The 23,518-nt window shown below is 44.3% G+C and overlaps 1 protein-coding gene across 9 annotated transcripts in view; it reads right to left on the reverse strand.

Moving 5' to 3' along the window:
- NLGN1 (neuroligin 1) overlaps positions 1-23,518 on the reverse strand; it is a 648,973-nt gene that overhangs the window by 444,286 nt on the left and 181,169 nt on the right. For 4 of the 9 annotated variants that reach the window (XM_081190128.1, XM_081190131.1, XM_081190127.1 and 1 more), the window contains exons 2-3: positions 21,230-22,069; positions 20,658-20,717 (exon numbers count right to left, since the gene is read on the reverse strand). In XM_081190128.1, the coding sequence (XP_081046254.1) occupies positions 20,658-20,717; positions 21,230-21,722 (553 nt within the window). In that variant the 5' untranslated portion in view covers positions 21,723-22,069. Of the gene's footprint in view, positions 1-20,657; positions 20,718-21,229; positions 22,070-22,160; positions 22,179-23,518 lie in introns of those variants that run through there. The other 5 variants (XM_081190135.1, XM_081190133.1, XM_081190134.1 and 2 more) reach the window with 2 other exon arrangements.

Below are 23,518 nucleotides of genomic sequence, written 5' to 3' on the forward strand. Positions count from 1 at the left end.
ATCAATGACCTAAAAAGACTCCCCATTGCCCTCATACATACAGAGCACCATAGAATTTGGCTCAGCATAGCATAAGGTAAAGGTAAAGGGGACCCCTGACCATTAGGTCCAGTCGTGACCAACTCTGGGGTTGTGGCACTCATCTCGCTTTATTGGCCCAGGGAGCCGGCGTACAGCTTCCGGGTCATGTGGCCAGCATGACTAAGCCGCTTCTGGTGAACCAGAGCAGCACACGGAAATGCCGTTTACCTTCCCGCCGGAGTGGTGCCTATTTATCTACTTGTACTTTGATGTGCTTTCGAACTGCTAAGTTGGCAGGAGCAGGGACCGAGCAATAGGAGCTCACCCCATTGCGGGGATTCGAACCGCCAACCTTCTGATCGGTAAGTCCTAGGCTCTGTGGTTTAACCCACAGCATCACCCGTGTCCCTGCATAGCATATCCAACATTAATTCAGTTGTTCCAAATGCATTCTGTGATTTCCTTGGAAGCTTGTTAGGGATTTGCCAATGTGTAAATTATGTGGCCAACCATCTTACCCAACATTCCAATTGAGTATGTTATAGAGCAGGGGTTGGCAACCTGTAGCCCATGGGCCACAAGCAGCCCACGGGGGTTGTTTAAATGGCCCATGAGCCGCCCCCAAACCAAACCCCCGCATGCTGCACTAAACTAGCACAGCGTGGAGTGGGAACTCACTTCCACAGCACCGGAAATCACGTCTCAGCAGACGCAGACACTCGAAGTCGCATCAGCACAGACGTGATCTGGCCCACAGAGCAATCTCCATGGGAGTGAACCTGCCCAGGTGAGGTAAACCTTGCTGACCCCTGTTATAGAGGGACATCTCCATTCATGCTGGCAGAGAATGACGCTATATCTGCTACACCATTCAGCATTCCAATTAACACTTGACATTGCTGATTTGATTCTCCCCTTTTTGCTGCTACACCACCCTAAGGTAAGCCAAGGCCATTTGACCCAGGGTTCATAGTTAAACTATCTCCTCACTAACCATGAGATGTAACCAAGAATCCAATGTAATTGCTAAGGTGGAGGACAGCAGTTATTCAAGTCACAAAAAAGATGCCAAGGCAGATAGCACTCAAAGTGTTTTCCCAATTGAAATAAACCTTTCGCTTCCATCACTGGAATGTTTATCAGCATTCCATCATGTTCCATCATGCCAGTTTTTCCATGTGAAAACCGGGGAGTTGCTACAGATCTCCAAGTGTCCCTTTTTTCCAGGGACAGCTCTGGATTTACAAAGCCCATCTCAGTATCTGATTTGGTCCCAGAATGTCCCACTTTCCCTTAGGACATCCCTATTTTCATCAGAGAAATGTTGGAGGGTATGGAGTTATGCAACCCCCGAGCCAAGGAGATAAGTAACTATACAACCTTGAGATGACATCTGAAGGCAGCCCTGTGTAGGGAAGTTTTTTAAATATTTGATGTCTGATTATGTTTTTATATATGTTGGAAGCCACCCAGTCCAATCTGTGCAGTATAAATTATTCTTATTATTAGTAGCAGTAGTATTAAATAGAACGTTCCTATTGTCATATGATAAATGTTGATGGGTATGGTTCTATAGGCAACAAACAAGGGGCACAATACACAATTTAAAAAGCAAACTACATGTATAATAAGCACAGTGACTTGATTACTCATAATGTGAAATGTGCAAAGATTACTCATAATGTGTAATTCCAGTTGGTAGGTACAGTGCTGCACTTCTGACAGAAGTCAGGAAGAGGCTATGGAGCCAGAGAGAGAGAGAGAGAGATGATGATGATGACTTCATTCTGTATGGATGCAATCCTTAAACATGACTTCCTTAGTTCAATACAGACAGAAAAGAGAAATGGCTGGCATTTTCACATTTAGTCTGGCAGCAATACCATCAGAGCATTACCTTCCCCAGGAAGATGACTCCACAAAAGGATGCTAACTTTAAGCATTTTATGTTATTTCAAATACGTGGCGTTAAGCTATTCTAACGGAATCTGATTGCGACTGGATGCAAAGGGCTGCGCTAGACGATGTTTGGTTCATTATCTTACAGTGTGTATTACTACCATAATAGCTCAAAAGGAAAGGTCTCTGTGGTATTTAAACAATAAAAAGGGAAAGGAACGAAACCTGGAACAAGCAGCACTTGAAACATCAACAACAAAATGAATATGTCTGGTAGTTTGTCACTGCACTGCTGGAGATTATGAGGCCAAATACATTTCTGAAGATCTGCCATAATGAATTGGGCTTCAGAGGTGTGTGGGGGGGTGCGCGCGCGCACACACACACACACACACACACACACACAGAGGCCACGTTCACACCATACATTTAAAGTGCTATGATACCACTTTAAACAGTCACGACTTCCCCCAGAGAATTCTGGGAGCTGTAGTTGGTTAAGGGTGCTACGAGTTGTTAGGAGACTCCTATTCCCCTCAGAACTCGGTATGGTTTAACCATTGCTCCCACTCCACAGGGAACTCTGGGAATTGTAGATTTGGGGGGGGGACATCTGTGCCCCACTTTCTGAAACTTAAATCAGTCCTGCCTTCTTCCTGAGATGGGGAAGGTCTTCCGAAAGCCAGAAAGGGCACATTAAGAATTAAGCTAGGCTATTTTGTAAGACCACCTGCACCCGTGTGAATCTGCCAAAGCTCTGAGAGTTAGGGGTCACCACAGAAAAGGCCCACCGATCAAAATTGTGAGATTAGCGAGACCAGCTAAAGCCTCTGATCACAGAGGGTAGTGCATAATGTGAGAGGCTGGAGTACTGCATATCCACCAACATACCTACCCTCATGCAAAAACACCCCTCTCCAAAAAAGGGGGTATATTTGGGGACAATGCTCCTGTTAGAGCCAGTGGCTCACACAAAGAGCCCGGGCACTCTTTGGGGGCTGTGTTTTTGCTGGAACCAAAACTGGACATCCCAGGGTCCACTCAGAATCCGAGATGGCTTCTGTAATTCTGGGATGTCCCGCTTAAAGTGGAGTAGCTGAGGGGGTATGGTCTTGGCACACTGTGAAGCGTCAGAGTCTAAGGGAGCAGACGTATGCACAAGCAGCTGACACAAAGCAAGCCATTGCATGTTACACCAGATCCAAAGGCTATTCAGCAACAGGGCTGCTGTTGCTCTACCTAATACAGAACAACAAACCCCTGTGTTGCAAACTTAACACAACAAACAACACAAGCAACACGAAGACCAGTATACTAGATAGCACTGTAGTTCTTATTGCATAATATACATGATTTAGTACCACAAAAACAAAATGTGTACACTTGTAAATTCTCTAATATATTTGAAAACAAATGAACACATGTCTGTCAATCTTTGAAAGTCCCTAAAAGTATAATAAGTCTATGGTTGAAGCAAAGTAATAGATGCTATCCCGTGGGCTAAGTGGTAAAACTTTTTAGGTGTTCATGGTGCTGAAGTAGTAAGTGAATAACAACGTAGGACAGTGATCCCGGATAATCTGACTGTTTCGCCGGAATCTTCTTCCGCACAACCCATAGATTAGAAAAATGCACAAGGAGCAGTGGTCATGAGGATATGTAACTACTGCCTGGCAGAGGGAAAAGAAGCCTTTAAAATAGTGCCTTATGCCTGGTTGATCACATGGTCAAGCTGAAGTCCTGCCTCTCTGGTTCTGCCCCTGCCACACTCCCAGAATGCCCTGTTTTGGGGACTCACACCGGCCTCAGCCAATTTCCGCTAAGCTCCAGTATTGAGCAAATTATGCCAGCCTATCTTCAGCTGAGCCAGGATTGGGCACTTAACACCCGCTGAGGACAGCTGAGCCAGCAATCCACTGTATCCTAAGCAGCTCATCCTGGCAGATTTTGCCATGAGATTTCCTGCAAAGTTGTTCAGGACTCTGGGGTTTCATCTCTCCCTCATTTAAGGACTGGAATGAAAATCAAGTAATATGGAGGTGTATTGCAGACAAGAAACATACACATGTGCAGGTGGGCGATACCAAACGGTGGGGGGGGGAAACGTTATCAAAACATCACACAAACTCTCTGCATGACAGCAAACATAATAGACTGACATATTTACCAGACTGCTCTGGCACTGACAGCAAATCCAGGGATGGCAAGGAATTAAAAAACCAACAAGCTGAGGAAAGTGGAGATAACCAGAGACCACGACGCCAAGCTCAACAACGGGTTTTGTTTGGGTTTTTTTAAAGGAATGCTAGAAATACTGTGGTACCTCGGGTTACAGACGCTTCAGGTTACAGACACTTTAGGTTACAGACTCCGCTAACCCAGAAGTAGTACCTCAGGTTAAGAACTTTGCTTCAGGATGAGAACAGAAATCACACGACAGCGACGCAGCAGCAGCGGGAGGCCCCATTAGCTAAAGTGGTACCTCAGGTTAAGAACGGTTTCAGGTTAAGAACGGACCTCCAGAATGAATTAAGTTCTTAACCCGAGGTAACGGTAAAGGTACCCCTGACCATTAGGTCCAGTCGTAGACGACTCTGGGGTTGTGCCGCTCATCTTGCTCTATAGGCCAAGATAGCCGGCGTTTGTCCACAGACAGCTTCTGGGTCATGTGGCCAGCATGACTAAGCCGCTTCTGGTGAACCAGAGCAGCGCATGGAAACACCGTTTACCTTCCCGCCGGAGCAGTACCTATTTATCTACTTGCACTTTGATGTGTTTTTGAACTGCTAGGTGGGCAGGAGCTGGGATTGAGCCATGAGAGCTCAGTCCGTCACGGGGATTCGAACCGCCGACCTTCTGATCAGCAAGCCCTAGGCTCTGTGGTTTAGACCACAGCACCACCCACGTAATAACATTCCCCATCAGCTTGATGTTAAGTCCAGAGAGTGTCCTGTTCTTTCTTCAGTTAAAGTAATTGCCCTCTCTATTTCATAAGATTTTAATATCTTCCAGCCACACACATGGATATCGCTGTTCCTCTAGAACACTTTGCTTGAGTGCCAGTCAGGTCTTACATTCTTCTATTATATTAACTTTTCTTGTGGTTGTCCTTGTTCATAAGCAGCAATGAACAACCAAGGTTTCAGCCAGGTGCAAACCTAAGGGGAGGCATAGCTACACACAAATATATAACTCCCAATATATTATTTTATTATCTTTATATTATTTATTTTATTTTATTATCTTTATCATATCTTCCAAGGAACTAAAGGTAATATACAATGGTTCATCCTCTCCCATTTAATCATCACTAAACGCTGCAAGGTAAGGGACGCAGATGGCGCTGTGGGTTAAACCACCGAGCCTAGGACTTGCTGATCAGAAGGTCGGCGGTTCGAATCCCCACGACGGGGTGAGCTCCCGTTGCTCGGTCCCTGCTCCTACCAACCTAGCAGTTCGAAAGCACGTCAAAGTGCAAGTAGATAAATAGGTACCGCTCAAGCGGGAAGGTAAACGGTTTCCGTGTGCTGCTCTGGTTCGCCAGAAGCGGCTTAGTCATGCTGGCCACATGACCCGGAAGCTGTACGCTGGCTCCCTTGGCCAATAAAGCAAGATGAGCGGCGCAACCCCAGAGCCAGTCATGACTGGACCTAATGGTCAGGGGTCCCCTTTACCTAAAGGCTGCAAGGTAGGGTAGGGTAGAGATGCCCCCCAAATCACCAAATGAGCTCCATCACTGAAAAGAAATTTCAACCTGCATCTTGTTTAACACATTCTGCCCACTACAGCACATGTAACTTTCAATAAAATCTAACGTTAAGTCACAACCTGGGTCTTGTCCCCTCTTTAATTTCCTTGCAGCCAAATTCTATGTTCATTTTCTCAGAAGTTTGCATTTAAAGTCACATGAAGGCTGTGATCCTATACCCGCTTGCCTGGGAGTAAGTCCCACTGATCTCAGTGAGATTTACTTTTGAGTATACCTGTTTAGGAGTACACTGTGAGTTCCATAAGACTTATTTCTAAATAAGAAATCTGTAAGACTGCGTCCATGAGCTGAAGTTATGGTAAATAACTATTTTATGAAAGTTTTTAAAAGTTAAATAGAGGATAAGCTTCATAGAGGATAAGCTAACCATGATGGCTATTTTCTACTTCCTGTGTCGGAAGCAGTATGCCTCAGAAAGCCAGTTGCTGAGAATCGAGAGTGTTGTTGCTTTCCTGTGTTTAGAGAAAATTTAATGTCTGATATTTTATTGCTTTATCATCATCATCATCATCATCATTAATTCTGTTGGGAGCCGCCCAGAGTGGCTGGGGAAACCCAGCCAGATGGGAGAGGTACAAATTATTATTATTATTATTATTATTATTATTATTATTATTATTATTATTATTATTATTATTGGCAGGCTTATTGTGTGCACCTGGTTGGCCACTGAAAAACCAGATGCTGCACTTGATAGGGTTGATACAACCTCTTCTTATGTTTACACTGAAAGCTCACATATATAAGTAGTGGCTTGGATCCAGACTTCTTGTTGTTGTTGTTAAAGTATGCTTAAAGTAGACCTGCTGAAATCAATGGTCCTGTTGATATCGGTGGAAATCCTCTAAGCAAACTCTGGGTTCAAACCAAGGTATTTTTAAGGTTTATTGTGATTTTAACCCATCTCAGTTTGATACAGGCAATGGCCTTCAAAAAAATAAATAAATGTAAAGAACAACAAATGCTTAAATTAAAAAATAAAAACACTGGCTTGGATCCAAAGTAGGACAGAACAATTTCTGGGCACTTAAGGAGTCGGAGGTCTTGTTGAGCAGGAGCCCAGCCCATGCCACAAGGCAGCTCCAGCTAAAACCAGAGCAATTTCTGATGTGGCCTTCTGCTCAAAGAAGGTATTAAAATACCATTGATCACATTTAAAGTACCACTTTGGATCATGTGTTTTTTTTCCATCCATCGTCCACCTCTGCATCCATTCTCTAATACCAGGCTCTTAGCTAATGACCTGCCTTCTGCCAAGATGTCTTTCTTTGTGTAGAATCAAAAGTCCTGTGTCTTACTAGGAACACTGTATGAGTTAGGGATGGAGGAGAAATCCAATTAAAACAGATTTATATATTGAATTCAGTGGTTCAAACCTTGCCCATATTGGACTACCTCTTGCATGTCTAAATTGCTCATGCATTGTCAGGGGTTTTCGTTGTTGTTGTTTTGCTTTTCTTTAAAATTTAACCAATTATATGCCATGTTATATGCAAAGTTTTATGAAAAATGTACATTTCCGGAGTATAATTTTTGAAGTATTAATGCTTAAGTCTTTTGAAGCAGTTATGTACATGGCTGTGTATCTTTGGTTGCTGCAGAAAACCTGGAGCCTACATACATACACCTCGATGCACTTAAGGCTCCCTGCACACAACTAGTACTCTTGATTTTTGCACGGTGCAAGTTGCACTGCTGAAACTGATGTGCCTTGGAATGCATGCAAATTCCCTGTGTGCGTGGAAATTTAGAACAATTGGGGATAAACTGCAGGGAGGAGACGGAGCCAGCAGGTGGCATCCTGACCCATACCACTGGCTGTGCATAGAACATACCCCTGTAAAACTCCTGAAAGGGACTAAAGGCAATCAGTTTGCACTGCTCCAAGTTACTTAGCACATTGTGGTGTGTGATTTAACAGTCCGGAAGGAATAGGAAACATTTAAAATAGTCATCACCATTATCATCATCATCATCTGTGTTTTCTCCTCCTCTTCCTCCCCCTCTAGAACCACAGAAAAGGGGTGGGGGAGGGGATATATACTACTTCTCACTAGACTCCATTAGACAGACATTAAGACCATTACAATGGTAAGATCTGCCAGCTCAAGCAGTTTAGCATGCAGGGGATCTCTGGCTCAGCCAGCTGATTTCTGGCTCAGCCAACATTAGGTTCCCAAACCCAGCTCGGCTGAAGATATGGCAGCACAACTTGCTCATGCAGGCTCAGCCATCTAACCGCTAATAGCGCTAATCCGCTAAGCCACTAATAGGGTTGCTTCGCAAGACGAAAAAACTGCTAGACGAAGAGACTCGCGGAACGGATTATTTTCGTCTTGCGAGGCACCACTGTAATTATGCTCTGTCCTCCATCTAGAGATAAATCAGGCCATGGATTATTTGTGTGTGTGTGTGTGTTTGATTGAATGGGGCACACTTGATAAGGCGGCTCAGCATCTCTCCATTATCCCAGCATCAGCATTGCTGCACCAAGACAAGAAGCAACTTTGCATTGGTCCCGGGAGTTCCTGTTGCATGAATATTTCCTCCCAATTCATGGAGGAGCAGCTCCATTTCCCCAGACAATATGCATTAAGAGATCATAAAGGGGGTGTTGGGGAAGAGAGAAAGGCCTGTGGGCAGTCCTTGCACAGGATTTAAAGGGCCCTCTGTCATGGGTGCAGATCTGCTGTAGCTGCACTCACTGTTTGCTGTCGGAAAACAGCAGGTGACAGATTCCCACTTCACTGTTTGCCCTCCTAATGCATGTCTGCATAATTAATTAACTTTGGGCAAATGTTATCTGGAATTGGAATGGCAATGTAGACACAAGAGATAAAAAGGGGGGGAGAAGTTTCAGAAAGTCATTCAATGGGAGGAGATTTCTGAAAGTTTACAAACTGGTTCCTGAATATATTTGCATAATGGGCCCATGAGAAGATGATAAGCCTTCAAAAGCCCTTTTGATTGTGCATTCCTGGGACTGGAAACCACAAGAAGGGAGCGGATCCTGCTCCTGGATTTCCCACAGGCATCTGGTTGGCCATTTGGAGAATCGGATTCTGGACTAGATGAGCCGATGGGTCTGATCCAGCAGGACTCATCTTATGCTTTTTATGTTTTATGCTTAGGATGCTATTGAGACAGTTCTACACAATGCCACTTTCAATTCTGTCTGTACCTGCAAAGGTTTTTGAGGTGGTCATCCTGCTTCCTTTCCAATCAGTCCATGTCCTGTAACTTCCTGATGAAATCCTGCACCTTTTTGTACCAACCAGTGGCGTAGCGTGGGTTGTCAGCACCCGGGGCAAGGCAAGTAATTTGCGCCCCCTAACCCGTGGATTTGCGCCCCCTAACCCTAACCCCCAGATGTTGCGCCCGGTGCGGCCGGCCCCCCCTGCACACCCCACGCTACGCCACTGGTACCAACAGTGTGCTGGGTTGCTGTTGTTATTGGTCCTGCCTCCAGACAGCAATGATCAGGGAACATTGGGGAAGCAACACAGAGCAGCAAATGAAGAGGAATGATATGTGGACAGCCCTGCCTACATCCACCACTTAAGGAGCAATCCTGTGCACAAGAAGCTGGCAAGTCAATGTAAACTAAGCCGGCATAAATGTACACCGGCTACAAACCATGTAGGGGAGGGAAACATGCGTTGTTCTTGGCCCCAAGGTCTCTGGGTGCATTGACTCCCACCCACTCCCCTGCCCATAGCAAACACTCCCCTCCTCTCCTGACCTTCATGAATTCGGTATGAAGATCTGAAGGGAGATTCTAAGGTCATTCGGCTGAATCGCCTACAATATGCTGTACTAACTCTATCCAGTTGTTTTGACATCATTAGCAATATCTTTTCCTGCAGAATCCAATCCTGTAGCTGGTTCCTCCTGCCTAAGTGTAGAACAGGCAACTACTACCATCATCATAATAAATATAAACTACAACTCCCATCAGCCCTAGCTAACAGGACCAGTGGTCAGGGATGATGGGAGTTGTAGTCCCAAAACATCTGGAGGGCCATGTTTGCCTATGCCTGGTGTAGAACCTTACATTTGTCCCTATTGAAATTCATTTTGTTCATGTCAGCCCATTTCTCCAATCTGTGAAGGTCATTTTGAATACAGACTCTGTCTTCGGCGGCATTGGCTACCCTTCCCAGTTTGGTATCATCTGAAAATTGGATGCAAATCTTCTCGATACTTTCATCCAATATGTTCATAAAGATGTTGAACAGCAACGGGCCCAGCACAGACCCCTGTGGCACCCCACTTGTCACTTTCCCCCCAAGATGTTGAGGAACCATTCATGAGCACTCTTTGGGTTTGGTCAGTCAACCAGCTACAAATGCACCTAACAGTTATCTTGTACAGTCCTTATTTTGCCAGCTTCTCCAACAAGAATACCAAAGAGGACTTTGTCAAAGGCCATAATGAAATCAAGATACACTACATTCACAACAAAGCAGAGACATCACCTTGCCAACAAAGGTCCGTATAGTTAAAGCTATGTATGATGTATGGAAGTGAGAGCTGGACCATAAAGAAGGCTGATCGCTGAAGAATTGATGCTTTTGAATTATGGTGCTGGAGGAGACTCTTGAGAGTCCCATGGACTGCAAGAAGATCAAACCTATCCATTCTGAAGGAAATCAGCCCTGAGTGCTCACTGGAAGGACAGATCGTGAAGCTGAGGCTCCAATACTTTGGCCACCTCATGAGAAGAGAAGACTCCCTGGAAAAGACCCTGATGTTGGGAAAGATGGAGGGCACAAGGAGAAGGGGATGACAGAGGACGAGATGGTTGGACAGTGTTCTCGAAGCTACTAGCATGAGTCTGACCAAACTGCGGGAGGCAGTGGAAGACAGGAGTGCCTGGCGTGCTCTGGTCCAGGGGGTCACGAAGAGTCAGACATAACTAAACGACTAAACAACAACAACACATTCACAACATCCCCCTGATCCACAAAGCCTGTAACTCTATATAAAAAGAAATGAGATTCATTTATAGTTTTGAACATTTCATTTCCTTCTCACTTAAACATTTACAGTTCATCCCACGCACACCAGCAGGTACATCTATACCTGCAACTCACGGTAACACTTCATACATCTCATGAAGCGGGTTATAGTCCACAAACAACCATGGCATAGTAAGTATGTTCATCACAAGGCACACTGTTACTTTTTCTTAGCGCTAACTCTCATTCAGATCTCCCTTCCTTGTCTCTTTATTCTCTTTAAGGATGCTGTTGACAGAAGAACTGCATTCCCCCATGCACTGTCAAATTTTGAAGAGAATGTTTACCATTTAGAGATTGCTCTTTTAGATGGAGTCATGGATTGTTCCATTCTTCAGAGACCCATATGCGCTCTGCTGCTCACACGAAGCTCCAACTCAAGCAAAGAACCTGAGCATAGGAACAGCTATTATGAAGAGAGCTTGTCCATCTTTTTGTTGTCATTATTAAAAATGAATCAGAGTGAAAGTGTGGTGGAGGCAGAAAATAAAAAAAATTAAATTGCAGCTCTGAACACTTTTCAATCAGTTTTGCCTTCATCTTCAAATATATATAGTTGTGGGAAGAAGCAGTCCAGAAGCAGTCAAGAGCAACAGCAAGAATGTATTGCTTTTACCATGCACGCACATATGCGCTAGCGAAGGCAGGACAATTTGCAGAAATATATTGTATTGTGCTGTTTGTCATGCCTAGCCTGAGAACAGAAATTGAAAATAAGGAGTCATAATGACCATTAAGTTTTAATGATCTGTTTTCCAGCTCCCTATTTAAATAATTAAAATGAACATTACCCATGATTATAAGATGGTTACAACAAGCCTCTCGGTGTTACACTCATTTTGCATCACCAGTGCTGGAAAAAGGCTGCAGTCTCCAACAAATTAAGAATTCAGAAAGTTCCCTCGTACCAAGTCTGTTTGCCCACCCATGTCGTCTACTCTGACTATCAGAGTCTCTCCCAAGTTCTCGGCAAGATCACGTCCTGCTCCTTTCTGAAAAAGCAGAAATGCAGGATGGAACCCAATTCCTTCTGAATGTAAATCATGTGCTCTGACCACTGAGCTATGGCCTCTCCCTTCAATTGCCAGGAGGGTAGCAACCCTCCATTTGTTGCCACCTCCAGTCGCTTCAATGGCAAGGATGGTGCTGTAGACATGAAGTCAAATGTGTCTCTTAGAATCATAGAATCATAGAATCATAGAGTTGGAAGAGACCACAAGGGCCATCGAGTCCAACCCCCTGCCAAGCAGGAAACACCATCAGAGCACTCCTGACATATGGTTGTCAAGCCTCTGCTTAAAGACCTCCAAAGTAGGAGACTCCACCACACTCCTTGGCAGCAAATTCCACTGTCGAACAGCTCTTCAACAAAGCAAACAGAGAAACGTTTGAGGGCAGCGGTGGATCACCTGCATCAGCAGACAGTTCTGGACAATGGCCTCTAACTCTCTATAAAGTGGTACCTCTGGTTACATACGCTTCAGGTTACAGACTCCGCTAACCCAGAAATAGTGCTTCAGGATAAGAACTTTGATTCAGGATGATAACAGAAATCATGCTCCGGGGGCCGTGGCAACAGCAGGAGGCCCCAACAGCTAAAGTGTTGCTTCAGGTTAAGAACAGTTTCAGATTAAGTACAGACCTCCGGAACAAATTAAGTACTTAACCCGAGGTACCACTGTATTCTGTAAGAACCCCATGAGAATAGATAAACTGGATTGTGAAAGCAGTGCATTTATGGACACGTTTATGGAAATTAAGGACAACGGGAGTTGAATGGGGTCAGGTCTTTGGCCCCACTGACACATAGTTCCCCTTGGCACTGCTGTCCATTGGTCAGCTTAGATCGTTGAGAAAGGGAGGTTTTCACACATCATCTTCTATACATTAAATCTTCTATACATCTTCTATACATTAAGACGCGGCAGCTAAAAAAGCCAATGCAATTCTGGGCTGCATCAATAGCATCTAGATCAAGGGAAGTAATAGTGCCACTGTATTCTGCTCTGGTCAGACCTCACCTGGAGTACTGTGTCCAGTTCTGGGCACCACAGTTCAAGAAGGACACTGACAAACTGGAACGCGTCCAGAGGAGGGCAACCAAAATGGTCAAAGGCCTGGAAATGATGCCTTATGAGGAACGGCTAAGGGAGCTGGGCATGTTTAGCCTGGAGAAGAGGAGGTTAAGGGGTGATATGATAGCCATGTTCAAATATATAAAAGGATGTCACATAGAGGAGGGAGAAAGGTTGTTTTCTGCTGCTCCAGAGAAGCGGACACAGAGCAATGGATCCAAACTACAAGAAAGAAGATTCCACCTAAACATTAGGAAGAACTTCCTGACAGTAAGAGCTGTTCGACAGTGGAATTTGCTGCCAAGGAGTGTGGTGGAGTCTCCTTCTTTGGAGGTCTTTAAGCAGAGGCTTGACAACCATATGTCAGGAGTGCTCTGATGGTGTTTCCTGCTTGGCAGGGGGTTGGACTCGATGGCCCTTGTGGTCTCTTCCGACTCTATAATTCTATGATTCTTCTGCAGATTCCAGAAACCTAATCATCCAAGACCTGAGGAAGCCTTCATGCACAGAGATCTAACACACTAACACAAGGATAGCAGGGTCCAGGAGGAGTCGTGCATTGTATAAGGTGGGGCAAGGAGTGCAGCCCCGCAGCCCCATTCAATATGTTTCCCCTTTGTGTGTTTAAAAGTGAAAGCAACTAAAAAGCACTGGCATGGTGCAGGCTAAGGAGAGGGACTCAGTTTTGGTGATTTTGCCTTACCGCTTCCTAATGCTGCAGGATGCCATTTTAATACTCATAAGATCCCAAGTTAAGCATCCAAACCATTGGCTCTTATCTGGCGTCATGATGATGCAACATAGCTAAAGGATTTGAAGCCAAAACAGAGCGATAGCAATACTTCATGCCTTCAGTCTGGCATTTTATGAAGGTAGGGCACCAGCAGTAAGAAGGACTATGATTGCTACAATGGTAGCTCCTGTCAGAACCAACAGCTGCTACAGTCACCTTGAAACTCATGCGGTGCACCCCCAGATTCAATAAAAAACGGAGAGATGGGACCACAAAGCCCCTTCATCAGCTCTGTTGGAAGACCAGCAGCCATAACTATCAAGTAGCAGAAAAGAAGGAACAGAAGGGTAGAAAGGGGTGGTGTGGGGTGGGTGGGGTGCTTTAATCCAACCACGCCCCCCAAAAGTCCAAATTTCAGTAAAGTAATATGAACCACCTCTCCCCATATAAACCAACCCATACTCTGTGATCATTATCTGAGGACCTTCTTTGTGTGCCCACTCAACAAGGAGGTATGGAGGGTGGATACACAAGAATGGGGCCTTTTTAGTGGTGGCTCCCCACTTGTGGAGGCCTCTCCCCAGGGAGGCTCACCTGGCTCAGTCATCTACATACTTTGAGGTGCCAGGGAAATACATCCCTTTTTAACCAAGCCGCTGGCTTTTAACTATCAACAGCCTTTTTGTAGGTGTGGTATGTTTTAATGTAAGGGGTTTTTTAATGTTGGTTTCAATATGTGTCTTTGTTTGTTTTCTGCTTAAAATATTTAAAGTGGTTTTGTTGCCAGGACAACAAAAAGCGAGCTATAAATTTAATAAATAATAATAAATAGCAATAAACCATGACTTAGCCCTATTTAGATATAATAATAAAAATTAGGAGAGCATTTAGAAGGGAAGTCTCTTTATTCTTTTTTTGTTTCCCCCTCAGGTTCAACTACGCCTCAACTACACATGCATCCTCTTCAACCTTCCCTTTTGCTTTGGGACTAAAAAACAGAGTCAGGTACACATTTGTACATTTAAAAGTAATGGAACCCTGCATCTTTATTTATGACTATGTAAAATCAATGCCTGGTAATAGAAGGCGAAAGTCACTCAGCTAATTACACATGCTTGATGAACAGCATAACAACAGCCACTGCTGCACTGCACGTTTGTCAAGGCATGTAAATTACTGCAGTTATTCTTATTCAAAGGAGATATGGGACTGCAAGATGAGGATGTTTAGAAGAACACCCCAATTTCCCCCTGGCACACATTAGTTTGGTCATCTGCAGCCCTGGAAGTTAATAAACGACAACTTCATGACATCAAATATAAAGGAAAGGCCACAACAAAATTAAACTTTCAGAAATAAATATTTTTCATTATCATTCTTGCAGAGTCTACTGAGGTTCAGAGAACAGTCGCCATATATTTTGCGTCTAAAACATGATTTGGAAGTCCTAAAAGACCCACAAAGTGGTTAGAAGCCTCTCTCTCACTGTAGCAGCTGTTGGTTCCGAAAGTTGCTACAGGAAAGTGGAGAGCCCCATCATAGCTATCTCCCCTTCACTCTGAAGAGCTGCAAGAAGAGTCCTGCACTGTTGAACAGTAAGCAGGTGGGCAAGCGAAACAGATTAGAACTGTTGCACCCATCTGAAACGACAGCTGCTACAGTCAGCTTGTGGCTCCTCACCATGGAGAGGCTCTGTTGAGGCCTCCTGTGTGAACTGGACCTGAAGTAGGCCACAATAATGCCTGGCATGCTACATGCCAGTATACCTGAAGGAGCGTCTCCACCCCCATCAGTCTGCCCGGACGCTGAGGTCCAGCGCCGAGGGCCTTCTGGCGGTTCCCTCACTGCGAGAAGCAAAGCTACAGGGAACCAGGCAGAGGGCCTTCTCGGTAGTGGCGCCCGCCCTGTGGAACACCCTTCCAGCAGATGTCAAAGCGATAAACAACTATCTGACATTCAGGAGACATCTTAAGGCAGCCCTGTTCAGGGAAGTTTTTAACGTGTGACATTTTACTGTATTTTTGGTTTTTATGGAAGCCGCCCAGAGTGGCTGGGGAGGCCCAGCCAGATGGGCGGGGTATAAATAATAAATTATTATTATTATTATTATTACATGGACAGAGGCTATAGGTGAATGGCTACCCATGTGGCCATTATTGCCAGGATACTAGCAATATGAAGGGCGAAGGAAAACATCTTAGCTGGTAGACTGGAGCACCATCATTTAATTCATTATTATATTTTTAACAAATGAGCAATCACCATTCGAACTTTTTGCCTTGGGCACCAAAAAACAACAACAGATCTGGCTCACTCCTGGTGAAGCTCAGGGAGCAGAAGCAGTGTTGCTCATTGGAGGACCACCAGTGCTGTCCTTCTGCTGGTTGAAGACACTGACAATGAACCCCTTTCATTCAGTGAGAACTGAAATGAGCCACTCAGTATGAAGAAGTTTGCCACTTGCTGCTATTTGATCGTGCTTTTTTTTTAAGGTTGCAGGTGACACATGTGCCCTATGTTTAACATAGCTGTCAACGTTTCCCTTTTTAAAAGGGAAATTCCCTTATTCCGAATAGGTTTCCTCTCAAGAAAAGGGAAAAGTTGACAGCTATGATGTTTAAATCATTATGCAATGCACAGCTATTGTTCTACAGAGCTGTTGTTCTTTTTAATGCTTGATATTTTACTGTGGTTCTATAATTTGTTGGAAGCTGCCCAGAGTGGCTGGGGCAGCCCAGTCAGCCGGGTGGCATATTATTACTAATAATAATGACAGTTGATGTTGTTGTTGTTGTTGTTGTTGTTGTTACTATTAATCAGCAGCAGCATTATCCTTTGCTGGATTTCACTCCTGGTGAAGGAAGGATCAGAAATGCAATCAATCAATCAATCAATCATTCCTCTCCCACATATCCAATGGGGTCACTGAGCCACAAAGTCTAGTCCATGTTAGTGACAGTCACACACCATCTGTGCATTGAGTACACAAGAAAAGGCTTTGTGCAAGTACCAACTTACATACATGCACATCCATCTAGCAAGGGAGGGGGATGCTCTTGAACCAATCAGGACTGCCTTCCTTCTCATGTGCCCTAATTCCACAGACAGTAGTCACATAGCCATGTGGTGTAGTGTGGTGAGGAAAGACAGGAGTCACCTGTGTGATCCATGATTCCCCCGCCTTGTGCATTTTTTGAATTCACTGGTTTCTGAACCCCTCTGAACCACCACATGTACCTTTGATTCCTACACCAGTTGAAGACATTGTGTCCATGGAGGGGATTTTGTCCTAGGAGCGAGATACACAGAATTCACAGCCAATGCAACTCCTGCCATAGTCCTACTGGGTATACCAAAGGGCATGAAACATAGATATCAGTGCAAGCATTTATTAAAGAAATCCATCACTGAAACAGCCCTCCTCCCAGTTGCCATTGTGCTTTATTTCTGATAGTATGCATACTCATGTGGGTGGGCACACCTACCCACACCCATTAATTCAGTCATTAATAAGACAGAAGTACTTAATGTAAGCACTGAGGGCAGGGCCAGCTCACCTATAGGTCCTAGGGGTGCAGGGCACCCGGGCGCCAAGCTCTCAGGGGCACCAGGCCGAGAGTCCGGGGCCGCGATTTGGAGTCCGGGGATTGAAGAGCCAGGCCAGCCGACAACCGCTGCCGAGCACAGCAGAGTCCGTCGGAGCGCTAGAGGCTTTTCTGCTGTGGATGCTGAGGCAGCTAGCTGGCTCCGCCCTCCTGTGCACCTGGGAGGCCCGCCCAGCGCATGCATGCTGCTCACATGAGGCGCACAGCTTCCTCCCTCCCAAGCCTCTGTAGGGTCTGCTCTCCTCCCTCCACCCGGAGCGGCATGGGAGAGAGTCGAGCTCCCCAAAAAAGCTCAACAACTTTGGTCTGCCCCACCCAAAAATGGTGGTGCTGGGCAGTTTTTTGCACCCCAGCGCCACATATGCTAAAGACAGCCCTGACTGAGGGGCTACCTACAGATTCAGAAAAAGCAAATGGTACAGCCCACTTTGGACAGTACCACTTCAGAATGTAGGTGCATGAAGAAATGACGGCTAGGAAAACTGTGTTGTTTCTCCGTTTTCATGGTGATTCTGTGCTGTTCTGAAATGGTCTGATGCCACTATTTGTGCCAGCCTAGGTTTATATTTATAATGGTTATCTTTGTTTCTTTGTATTTTCCATTCCTATTCTTGATTTTGTTTTTCCTCTTAACATTTCCGAACCACCCAGAGGATTTAGTTAATTGGGTGGTATAGAAAGGGCTGAATGAATAAATGCTACTTTGTTTCACTGGATTACTAAACAAGAAACACTGCAAATGTTGGAAAATAACTTCTAAATGTTGCAGCTCCTGGAGAGAGCTAAACCACAAGGCTGTGTTACATGTAATCCACACCTAACCAGGTCTAAGGGCTTGTGTATGCCCAGTAAGCTTGCTTGCTTATTTATTTCTTTTCTTCCCACAATGTTGTAATTCAAACTGCTTTTGAAACTTCTGTTTCAAGAGCTTGCCATGTGCTAAGGGGGGGGGGGATGCTTGTCCTCAGATACATGCCCAAAGCCTCCTCATGTATGCAGACAATTTGCAAAGTTCTCCAGATCTTTCCCCACAATGTCCACACCCAGATGACCAAAGCCTTCCTTTTTACAATGTTTATTGTGTCTATTTTTGTTTCCTCTTCTTTTCCTGTCTTGCAAAAACTAAAATACACTTTGCTACCAAGATATGCAAGCTACCAGCTTGCATTTCCATCTATAGGTTTTGTGCATTTACACTTCTAAATAGCATAAAGATGGCAAACGTCATCATGTTTACCTGCTAAGGCCACAATCCTGGGCACATGTACCTGGGCGTACATCCCATTGAAAACAGTGAAACTTATTTCTGAGTGAGCCTTATACTGCAATTCATGTTCTAAAAGAAGTTAATGAAGCATTGATTATATTTCATTTATTTCCCGGAGCCCATCTCCATCAAAGAAGAACCATAGATCTGCAGTAGAGCATCTGTTTTGCATGCAGAAAGTTCCAGGATCAATCTCTGACATCTTCAGGTAGGACTGGAAAGTCTCCTGCCTGAAACCGCGTGGACTGCATTGATCTAGAGCAGCGGTTCTCAACCTGCGGGTCCCCAGATGTTGCTGGACTACAACTCCCATCATCCCTGAGCTCTGGCCTTGCTAGCTAGGGGTGGTGGGAGTTGTAGTTCAACAACATCTGGGGACCCACAGGTTGAGAAAGGCTGATCTAGAGGGATGCACTATTAGTCAGCTCCCACCCCAGCCCCCTCCAAAAATAAATATCCAGGGGGGAATATTTTTGTCGATAGCTTCAACACTTCTGAAATTTACACCTCTAGGTAGAGGAATTGCATGACTTGATGGCTCTCCCACATCAAACTTACTGCTCAAAGGCAGATAGCAAATTAGAGAGGAGGTGGTTTAGTTGCTTTAAGTGGGAGATTGATCAAGCATGGAATTGTCCACCTACATTCTCAAGTGGTACAACCCCAAGTCAGCTGTATGATGTGCTTTTTCGTCACGTGTGGGTTTGCTTTCAGCTGTCCCCCTTCTAGGCAGGCTCCCTCACACATCTAAATCATAACAGAAGCAGGTGATTCAGTGCTTTCAAATTCCAGTGAACAAAAAGATAATTTCCCCGTGTTTAAAAATGAAACAGGTAGATAAAAATGTATGCGGTTAGCTTAGCAATCTCCAAACATTCTCAAAGGCATTTTCTCGCAGAACCTACAATCCCAGCAGGAAAGAGCCAAGTTGTATGAAAGAAAAAGTAGCTAAAAAAGGACCTTCCAGATTATAGTGACAAAATTATGCTATATTGCTTTCCTATATTTAAACCAATCTGCCTTTTAAAATTTGTGTGTGTGTGTATTAGATAGAAAACTTCCAGAAAATTTGGCACAGTACAAATAACATAAATGAACATGCAATAACCTTCCTCTCTCCCTCCCCCCCCCACTTTTTTCATATCACAAGTGATTGCTTTTCACAGTAGTTAGTTACACCACCAACAGGATTAACGCCAAGTTAACTCATTCCCATACCTACGCAAAACAGATTGTAGCAGAAAGAGGAATTATTACTTATTGCCCTTCTGGTGCAATCAATGGACAATTAATCCATGCATTTCAGGACTGAAATTCATATTTAGATTTCACTGGCTGAACGTTCCCCGCCCTCAGCAGTCAACAATATAAATTTTATTGCTGAATCCTGGATCTGAAATTTTGCATCCCAAACTGGAATACAAAAGGTATTGGAGAATATGAGGAAATTCAACTTTGGAATAAAACTCTTAGAAATCTAAAACGCTCCCTTGAATTTTGAAAAACTGGGATTCTCTGTCTTGCATCCCTACAAGTAGAAACTGGGGATGTATTCATCTCTGGTATATTTGCAGCTTAGATTCAGATATATGCAGTGGCAATGAAGTGCAGCATAAACCACCAAGTGCATTTCTGCTCTTATATAAATTATAAAAATAATAAACGCAGTATCGCCATATCATCCCAGCATATAAACTAATATTCAACAGTTCTACTTGCTCAACAAGAAAAGAAAAGGGGGGGGGGAATTGATATGTGAACTATAACTGATCAAACATATGACCATTTCTATGGCAAATGCAAACAAACTAAAAGAGTTTCAGGGGATCCACAGAGGTCCAAGGTGTGAACTCACTGGACAATATGCGACATCGCTGGGTCCGCAAGGGGACAAAAACACAAACCACTTCTGAGCTTCACTCCTCTAACTATCAAGACTAACGTGCAAACAAACTCTCAAATCTGACAGAACAAGAGAGGAAGGGAGTGAGATTCAGCCTTTATGTTTCCAGAGGGAAAGGGGGAATAGTTATTCTTTCATGCTGCTGTTTTTAAACTGCCCCCTATTTAACCGGTTTTCAAGCTCATTGGTTACAAGCTATATCTTCTCCCTGCACTGCAATAATAAACAACAGCAGTCTCGTTTGTTTTTTTCCTTTTAAGATGCACTAATTTGGTCTTCCTCTGCACAGTTTCCATCTTTCTCTCTTGTTTCTCCAACCCAGTTTTCGATTTCATTCTGTTATTGGTGCCCACTTTATACATACCTCCTTTTCTACAAATTTTCTTGCCGGGTTTCCTGGCACATTCCTTGGATATTCTTTTGACTGAAAAATGAATAGAAGACTAGAAAATAACATGGAGCTCCGTGACAAGACAGTAGGAGCATGCAATACCGCTAGCTAAGCTCAAGATGGCCTGGCTTATTGACGTCATTTATTTACTCGGTTGAGTCCCGACTCCTTTGGCCTACCCATGCAATGGATCAAGATGTTGATGCATCTTTCCCCAGAAGTCAATGGGTGGGAATGAGCATTTAGGTACCAACTTTGACCTAAGAAATACACGTGCTGAAGGACGAGGAAAATGAGTAGAGACAAGATCAGAGGAGAAGGGACGGTAGTAGAGGCTTAGAACTGGTGCATACATAGAAAAGCCACATGCATAGATGTGAAATAAAGTAAAAAAATAAATAAAAAGGAAGTTGGGAGGGAAGAAAAAGCTGGCATGCAGACAAGAAAGCCGTGCTGGCTACCAGTACACATGATTTAATAGTAAAGAACTTCAATAGGAAAGTCGAAACAAAAAGATCTCCCTGCTTCTCCTGTAAATAACTCACCATCTTCAGTTGGGACATATATATTCAGATAGAGGCAGTCTTCATTCTGCTCTTGCACGTAGGTAGAAACTATATCCAAGTTATTAGTAAACCAGACAGGGAGCATGACTTCAGGTAATCTGCCCTCTATAATGTTCTGGGGACACACTGGTGCAAACTGGGTGGCGTTTTTGATATCTGGCCAAGGAGACGGCGGTTCAGGAGGCTGGAATCGGCGCTCCCCAACTGGAGGAGCAGCGTACGGCACCCCGAGAAACTGGATGACCGGCCCCAGAATTTCATTGTTCAACTCCTTCTTCATCCCCCTGACTTTCCCGAAGCTGGTGGTCACCACCGGGTCGGTATCATCCAACTTTTGCGACGAGACGGCGGCGGCGTGAAGCAGGAACCCGAGTATGCAGAGGGTGAAGGTGGCGTCCAATCCCATGTGCAGCAGGCGGACCAGCATCGCTCTCCACACGCAGTTCAGCCACATGGATGTTGGGAAAGCCATGGTCCCACATCAGTTGCCCTGCTGTGGTTGGAGCAAATCTTATTTGTATCCACTCGGTGGGGAGGGAGAGGGTGAAGCACTGCTCTTGGCAAGGGAGCAAGGAAATGAAATGGATGGCTCAAGCCTCCAGAAGGGGAGCCTGTCAGAAAACTCTCAAAAGCCTCTGCACGTGACAGGCATCTCCCCGTGACTTCATTCCCACCGAAGCAGCATCTTCACTCTGCCCTATTTGTCAGGCGACATTCAATTGCCAATTCTGTTTTCCACAGTTGCGATATGAAGAGAGCATCCCTTTGCTGCCGATTCCCAACTTATAAATCAATTCCAGTTAGCTGCGGGTCTATATCCTGGAGAAAAATGAAAAATAAATCATTAGCATGAAAGAGCTAATATGGGCAGAATAATAACTAGATGTTTTACAAGTTACTGTACACATACATTAATAGTTGCTGGAGCCACGTGAAGTGAAATGGTACAATAAGTAGTTTATGGTTCCACGAGATGACAGGTTAAAAAAATTACTGATTGCCAGGTTATTTATGGCGTCACCTGCGGAGTTTGTGCAGGCTTTCAGAGAAACCACAGCTTTTGAAGTCTCATTTCACGAAAAGAAACATATGGATTCCAAAGCCGGATTAAATGTGTTTTTAATGTTGCATTTCTTTATACGTCTCAAAGGGGCTCGCAATCAATTTTAAACTTGTTACCAGAGGATGGTTTAATAGCAACCACAAATCAATTATAATTTTATACAACCTTAAGAGAAGCAGTAAATACAATGTGGACCGCGGAGTTCCCATTGACCTGCGGAATACTCCGAGGGCATCAACAAACAGCCAGGACTGCGTTTCTCTCCGCGTTTATAGCTGTCTCAAAAGAACAATTCTGAAATAACCTCTGAATCCACCACCGTGGCAAAGAAATACAGAGTCAGGGCAACTCAGCACACATTTTAATATGCCAACGGGGTGCCTTGATTCGATGGCTCTCACAAACATGCTGCTACTGCAAAGGTCAGGAATCCCACAGGGCTGGAAGGTGGGAATTAAACAACCAACGTGGGTGGAGCCAGGCTGTCAATCTTCTCTGTTACTGGGTTACTGGACAATGTCCATGGAGTGAGAAATTGCTGGACTACAGTGGTACCTTGGTTTAAGAATAGCTTAGTTTATGAACAACTTGGATTAAGAACGCTGCAAACCCGGAAGTAGGTGTTTTGGTTTCTGAACTTTGCCTTGGAAGCAGAACATGTTCCACTTCCTGTTGAGTGTGTTCCATTTGTAAATTGAGGCCCCCACTGCTATGGGAAAGCACGCCTTGGTTTAAGAATGCTTTGGTTTAAGAACGGACTTCCAGAACGGATTAAGTTCGTAAACCAAGGTACCACTGTATCGGCCCAGGTTTCTTACACTTGGTGTTGATGCTTGTGTTATTTTTTAGGTTGCTCTGGGTCAATTTATGTGGGGGAAAACAACTAAAAATGAGAACACCACCACTACTTATAATAGCAATAATTTGTTTTGTTCTGGGAAGCATGCATTAGGGAGATGTCCCATTAAATGCAAACCAAATCAAATTTCCTTCTCACCTCTAGCCTTCAGTCAGATGCCTACCATGTTGTGGTTAAGAAACCCAAAACCCTGGTTTGGATTTTGGAGGTAAGAGCACATTACACTAGATTATTTATAGTGGGAGTCACCGGACAGACAAAAGACAGCTTTGGTTCCTATCACCTCTTCCTTTTTTTCCTCATTTACTTTCTCATCTACTTATAAGTAAATAATTCTGTATTTCTT

This window comes from Podarcis bocagei, assembly GCF_964188305.1.
Source record: "Podarcis bocagei genome assembly, chromosome: 4".
Taxonomy (NCBI): domain Eukaryota; kingdom Metazoa; phylum Chordata; class Lepidosauria; order Squamata; family Lacertidae; genus Podarcis; species Podarcis bocagei.